This window comes from Pyxicephalus adspersus, chromosome 8 (genome assembly GCF_032062135.1).
Source record: "Pyxicephalus adspersus chromosome 8, UCB_Pads_2.0, whole genome shotgun sequence".
In the NCBI taxonomy this organism is placed as follows: domain Eukaryota; kingdom Metazoa; phylum Chordata; class Amphibia; order Anura; family Pyxicephalidae; genus Pyxicephalus; species Pyxicephalus adspersus.
The window spans coordinates 23,102,923-23,110,499 of NC_092865.1; the positions used below are offsets into that span (position 1 = coordinate 23,102,923).

The window sequence follows — 7,577 nt, forward strand, 5'->3', positions numbered from 1 at the left end:
TGCAATGCTCTGATCTGTGCTGTTAAATGAAATATTTTATATTAGAGCTTATCTGTAGTACAGAAATATGCAGATTTAACCACATAAAGTTAACAAAACCCAAGGGAGGAAGTTACCTATCACTTCAATACATTTTAGTAAAAACCATTAATTCATTTGGTATGAATTTCCTTATTTCATTCCGCTTTTAACATGATAAAACCACATACCAACAGGGTTGCAGTTACAGGCCAGGCAAGGTTCATCATCGTTCTGGCGATAATGGTTCTCTCTGCAGCGCTCACAGTTTGGACCATCTGTATTTTCAGAGCAGCCAGTACAATGGCCACCATGGCCGGTGGAACGGTACAGTTCGGGGTCAAAGTAACACTCTTGGGAGCGACCATTACAGTTGCAGGCTAATGATGAAAAGGAGAAAGAGAAGATTTGTATATTACATTGCTGATTAAAAAGTACACCTAAAAATCATTGACATGACATCGCTGGAGACATTAATAAAACTAAACACATACTATATTTTACACATTTGTTAAGGTATTTATCCAAGAGGAGCTGCATCCCCCGATAAATAAAAGTAACATATATGGTTTCCAATTATCCTGCCAGTGCAGCTCATGAAACATGAGTAGGTAGCAATGATGCTGCACTGCTCCTGGATTCAGGGCAGAGTTGTCAAACTCCTGGAGGCTCTGCTTACTTGTAATACAGGTGTATAGAAATGCCGGGGGTGTATGGCTAGGAAAATTATCACTGCTAATTCATGCCTGTAGTTTGTCACTCAGCACATAGATACACCTAGTCCTGCCCACTGCTTTCTGAATTGGCAGCAGTTGGATAGGCAGGATTTGGATCATTCAGGTAAGGTAAAAGAAAACTTTCTATTACTTAATAAGAAATGTGCATCATATATTTGGGACTTTTAAACTGTCATAAGAGAACCTTTAAAGAACAGATTACTCACGTAGGCACTCGTTGGCACTCTCAGAAGTTGCCCTTCTCCAGGGCCGGTCATTAAAGAAGGGTAAACATTTTTCACAGTCAGCACCAAATGTATTGTGTTTGCAATTACAAACCAGCTTGCTAAATTCATTGCGCACACATTCGCTGGCATGGCCGTTACACTTGCACCTGAAAATGAGATAGAAATTATATAAGGTCCAAGTTAATGTTACACAAAGGAGTTCAATAAAAACTCCACCCTATGAATGTTGGATTCCTTAACAATGTTCTACAGAGAACAAAACTGTTCACGTCACCAAGTATTCTACAAAACCATACACAGTGTGTTGCTGGAAATGGCTGCTGGAACAAATGCAGAAATACTGCTTATATGCAAGGGTTGATTGGAGGGAAATAAGCTTTAACAACATTAAATAGCTAACAAAACAATATAGATACAGCTGTTAGACTTTTTTTTTGTTAACCTTTTAGGGTCATACTCAAGGCTGCTCTTAAATTGACCCACACATTTCATACCACAGCAAAACTTTGTGAACCCAACCTTACACAACAAGCATTATTAATATATATTAACAGTTCTATGTCAGAGAACTAGAAGCCAAAGTTGCATCCCTTCTGGTTGTACACATGTACATACTCGTAGTATACTCATGGAACAATTTCCGAGAGCATACCAGGGTCTTGCTTGGGAACATGCACTTAAAGGACTGTTCTCTTCCAGTGTCTGTCCATGTTGCATCTTAAGACCCACACAACATATACTTACAACTATTGAAACACGAAGAACTGGAGGATATTAAACCTAAGTTATTTTGGAGTCAACTTTTAGCCAATGACATGCTCATTCTATAGGGCAGTCAAAGGAGCAAATATGAACAGAAATAGGGACTTATACCAGGGACTAGGCAACATTTCTTACAGTCAGTAAGAAATGTTGATTTTAGGTTGATGATATGGATTACTGAATATTGCTGCATTTGGGTGTCCTTATGGGTTAGGTCAGGTATTGTTGGCTTAGAGGTCCAAAAAAAGGCAGGATGGAGGGGGAAGGTCTATTCACAATGAAAGAAAACTTTTCAGCCAATCACAGCAGTAAATCAGCCTGGTACAGCTGTGTTTGTAAGCATGTTTTAGCTGCAAACTATATATATTAGCTGCAAAATATATATTCTAAATAAGCTTCTAAGTAAATGCTGAACTGCAAATAATGGTTAATTCTTAATATTAATGTATTGCATTAATGTGGTTGCAATCATTACCCCCTTATAACCCTATTCTTTACTCCACATCCAATGCATGCTGACCTTAATATACAGGGAGGGTCTAACAAAACTCCCTCTATAGATAATGGAACTTTAGACCAGCACAAAGTTGAGTAAAGAAAAGTATAGATGCTTCATTTACAACAAAAGCTTACATGGATAACCAGAACAAATATAAATTTTAACTGCATACTACAGTCTATTTGGCCAAGCTGCCTGTAAATGGCAATGGAAGGAATGCAGGCATTTTGGATGAAGGAAGTGAGGTCGGCTTCTACAAGAGAAGTTCAAGCTGCTGCTAGACAACATGCCTTGTTATAGTATTGTGACCACCCACATCAATCTACAGAGAGCACCCTGACCCTACTTTAAAATAACCTACTGAAACAGAAGACTCCAGGAGCAAACAAAGGCATCTAGAGCAATAAAACACCATGCGTATGAAAATATTCACCATTATATTAGGATACTTTGTCAAAAATGTGTTTGTGAAGGTGTGTTGCTTACCTGCCTCCTACAGCAAAGTCAGAGATAGCATAGTAATAGGATTTCAGCACCTTTGGATCACTGAACACTTCATCTCCGAATGTATTGAGCCTGTTCAGAGTAACCCGGATGTCTGTGGCCGTTACCCAGTCCTTGACAACACAAAATAATACGCAGTTAGAAGGTTGGATGCTCATGTTGGAAAACATACCAACACCAATGTGATGAGTATTTAATAAAAGTTTTGAAGTGGCTGAAACACTGAAGGCAGATAAGATTCTTGTGTTTTAGTAATACAGTATAAGTCCAAGGAAGACCAAAATTCAGTAAATAAATCTCAGTTTAGGAGCGGTTTTCTGTACATTGATTTTAGTCATCTGTGGCCAAAGCAAACCTATAAAAATGCTGATTACATTGCACATTAGACAGCTCAGTTGGCCTGATAAAACGTGGAATCTGACATTCCCTCAAACCATCCCTGGTGGGAATAAATTACTGTCATTGAAACATATATACCTGGAAGATTCCCACAAGGGTACGTATAGTTAAGGAAATGTCGGATTTCCATTTTATAAAAAATAGGGCCCTAAGAGTGCTAAAAATTGTGGTACTCTGAAATGAAAGCAACACGTTAACTGGCAGCTTATCTCAGCCTCCTACATTTTGGCATTCGTTAGGCCACCCATCATAATTATCATGGAGCCATAGCCGGTAGAAGAATTGAGCATGGATGGTGATCTCAGAAGCCAGTTGCTATTTGTATATCAGATGGCCCGAGGATAAAGGAATGCTTTAAGTAGGATCACGTGTTCGAAAATGTGAGTGGTGGTTTTAGACAAATCTATACAACACTAATAAAAATGCTGGAGTTAGACTTTAAGTGTTTTTTTTTTGTTTTGTTTTTTTTTTACAGGCACATTCCCTCCTATAGTAGCAAGGTATTTTCTGGTAAAGACGCTCTCTTGGTCCTCTAACAGGCTACCAGAAAATTTAAATACAAAATGAACCCCCCCCCAAAAAAATACGTTTATACAATTGATTAACTGAGACAAGTCAATAAGAATTAGAACTGCTTGAAAAACAGCCCGAAATTCAAATACATCCTTGGCAGGTTGAAAAACCATACATTCTTACACCACCCACGTAAGTCTTGAAGCAACAGCATTATAAACTCAACAAAGTATTATTCACAGCCTGTACTGTGCCATTCAAGTTGTAAAATGTAAAAGTTAGATATAGCCAGGTCACATACCTGGAATAAAAACAGCACACAAATAGCATGCTATTCATCACAGGAAATTTATTCTAAAAAGGAACACCTGAGAACAACGTTTTAGAAACGCTTCTTTGTTTTACAGACAAATCTTTTCTCCAAATGTGCTGTTTAATAAATAGGTACACTTTTATTTTTGAAAAAGTTACAGCTAGGTCACATACCTGTAATACAGGGCTGTTATCAAAGTTGTAGGCGCTCGGCCTGCCCTCCAGAGTAGAAAAAGCCACGTTGCCTCCAGTCAGTGGTGAGATGTCGCTGAATTCGTCAGTGCACAGTGCCTGCTGTTCATCTCCTCCAGTAAGGATAAAGCCCTTGTTTTTTTTATGGTAAGTGTTTTCACAGGAGCCACTGTAATATTGGTAGGGGATCCAAGGGCCATCTTCTCTTGTCCTCTTGTATAGGGTAAAGCTTTCCGGCCGGCTTGTATGGAACTTCAGACGTATGTAGGTGATATCAAAGGCCTTCCCTAAATAAAGGAGAAGACATTAAGTACCCTCAAGAAGAAATTTACATTAAAACATTATACCAATTCATGGAGTTTGTTGTTTTGACATGCCATTTATAAATTTGGTATTGCTCCCCCAACATGCAATAAGTAAAGGACACCATAAAATCTTTGTGCCCATCCATTATGACCTTTAATCTTTAGATTACCCCTTAAACTGACCCTCATCATTAGCTTATCCAAGCCCTAAAGCTTGACATCAGCAAAAAAAAATATTACCCTTGAAGTAGGGCTTCAGCAAAAAGTAAATGTTTGCTGTATCTAGGAAGGCCCCAAAAGGCAACTAAACTTTTATTATTTCTCATTCCTGCATGACCGGTCTCCTGACCAACAGTCCTGTATCATAAGTCATTCCATCTGCCGGTCAGTATTTTTGTTTGTTTTATAATTTCTGTACAATGAACTCTGCATGCCCAAATCCGGTTGCATTCTCTGCATGAAGTAGCACCTCTCTACCGGGAATAATAGTCCAGTGTGCATGCATGTCAACCTAACCGGAACAGTAAAAATGGATGAAGTTTTTAACCAAGAAGACTGGAAGAAGGGGTTAGCGGCAGCAGCAAAAAATGCTGCAACTCTTAAAGAACTGGAGGAGGCACAATGGCAGTTAGTTTATAGAATATGAAGTTAACAAAAGGACTAAAAAAGGCAACCCCTCTCCACTTCTATTTCAGCTCTAGAAAACTGGTGGAGGGTTCAGTCATCTCCATGGAAATCCAACGGCAAACTCCTACACTAGAGTTGAGCAAGCTTATCCAGGATGCATTGCAAGGTATAGCCTGGGAAACCTAGAAACAAAGGAAGATCTGTTCACTGGGGTAGTTGGCAGATAATAGGGGCGACAGTGGGCAATTCAGCCCATCGAAGCCCACTCATAAAACAAAGATCATCCTAAGGGCAGGCTGCCATTACAAGCATCTTTTCTATTGCTATAAAATACATTTTACAGACTGCAATCTGCACAAGAAAAATTTAGTATAATGAGCAACAGAACTCGATGGAGCAGTAGAGGGTTGGTATAATGACTCAAACACCTTCCTGCACATGAAAACAGGAGTTTTAGAAAATGAGCGAACATCAGAAATGCATATGAAAGCCACATGAAATACAAGGCAGGGGGGAACAAATGAAAGATGAGAGATTCAGACAGGGTGTCATTGAGTAAGGCATCTCCTACCCCCCCACGCAATTATTTCTAAGAACATCTGGTGCAACTGTCCAGCACGAAGGTTCCCAGGGTGATGTGCACAGCTGCTAACCAGCTGTTTCATCGCTAGAAGAGGGAATACACAAACAAAGTACTTGCGCCAACTCTTGCTGCAATATTTGCTCCATCTTTTTCAGGCTAGCAGCATCTAATTCCAAAGACACTTCAGATAAGAGCGAATTAAAGGCATTCTGCTCCGTTACAGGGTAATTATACCCAAGGGAGGATTTGTGGGTGTACATTTATGGAAACCAAGGTTTTTTTTAGAATGAAGTAAAATTCAACGCAGTCAGCTTACCAGGAAGTAATGACTAACACAGCAAAGACAGGGTTGTCACTAAAACAATGTCAAAGTATAAAAATGCAATGGGGTAGCCATGTTGGCTAGTGATAGAAACTTTGTGTAACTGCAACAAAAAGAACACAACACTGCTCCTTGATTCCAATGACTGCTAAGGTCTAGCATACATTACTAAAGTTTTCCAACAATGACATGGGACTAATCTCCTGACCTTTCCATCAATACCAACCAAATTTGGACATTTTACAAGGCAAATGGACTTTAAGGTAGGGCATTTGTATAGTGTGCACTGACTGGCTCTGGTTGACATTGGATGTACCACAAACGGACATCACTAGTGGTAAATTTAGTCGGCCTTTGCAGGTACAACATTTTCCATGGGTCACTGATGCTGTTTATATAAGGTCCTAAAAATGGCAATACCCAGAAGTGGAAGCTCCATTTTTAGAGAAGGTGACTAATATTCTATTTCCAGGGAGAATTTCTTTTTTCTGGGTGGGGGGCAGGGGTTGGTTTTGGATAAAGTAGGATATGAATAAAGAGTGTTCCAGAGTTTCTTCTACAGTTGGGGTGGGAATTGTTTACTCCTATGGGAAAATTCCCTCTTTCCCGTATTTTTCTTTTACAACTATAAATTTTACATTTCCCGTCACCTTCTGAATGGGTGACTGGTCACTAAAATAAATGGAGGGTAAATCTCTTCCGAGGAGATTCTCTCTTACCATGACTTGAAAAGTTTCAGCAGGTGTTTTAGAGAGCTGGGGTATTCTCACAGTAGCAGTTTTGCTTAATTCTCAAATATTCTGGGCAAAAAGTGATACCATGGCAAGTTCTGCATGTCTCTAATCAGCAACTGTTATTCCAAGTTCAGCACTCCTCCGCTGTCTTCTTAGTTGGTGGACTCCCCCGCTCTGGACACATACATTTTCTCCCCACAGGTATCCAGTCACATCCCCCTATGCTTCTATCAGACACAGATGGTTACAGGAAACACATTCTCTGGGTCAGGATATGCATAATTTCTAAACAAAATTCCATGCACTCCACTGAGCCGAGGGGGAGAGACGGAGATGAACAGGTGCAGGGATCCAGAGAAAGACTCTGGAGATGGAAGATGTGTGGGAAAATGTACAACATGACGTGATTGCTGTACAATACACCCATCATTATGGACATGCCATTATATAGTAAAGAATGCCCTGACCAGGTGGACCTCTCTGTCTTGTGTTCTAAAATCTTGTTATTCAACAATAATTGTTATAAATTTAAATATTATTTTAAAATTTTATTAGGATGGACTACTAAATATTCACCACATGTTCATCCCTTAGCACAATATGGTAAGTCACAAGACTTATATCTGTTGTGGTTCATTTTCTGTGCACTAAGAAAACCTGAACAGCCTGTGAAGTTGCAAATCCTAAGATGTACCATACTAAGATTCAGAAAATTCTGAAGCCAAGTAGCTAACATGATAGCCAGGCAAATAGCACGGCAAAATAAAAAGGTTTAATTAAAAAAAATTATATATATATATATATATATATATATATATATATATATATATATATATATATATA

The 7,577-nt window shown here is 39.1% G+C and overlaps 1 protein-coding gene across 1 annotated transcript in view; it reads right to left on the reverse strand.

The window, feature by feature from the left end:
* LAMC1 (laminin subunit gamma 1) overlaps nt 1-7,577 on the reverse strand; it is an 84,696-nt gene that overhangs the window by 25,461 nt on the left and 51,658 nt on the right. The window contains exons 2-5 of the mRNA XM_072419776.1: nt 4,146-4,450; nt 2,730-2,860; nt 962-1,128; nt 210-398 (exon numbers count right to left, since the gene is read on the reverse strand). Of these exons, the coding sequence (XP_072275877.1) occupies nt 210-398; nt 962-1,128; nt 2,730-2,860; nt 4,146-4,450 (792 nt within the window). The remainder of the gene's footprint in view (nt 1-209; nt 399-961; nt 1,129-2,729; nt 2,861-4,145; nt 4,451-7,577) is intronic.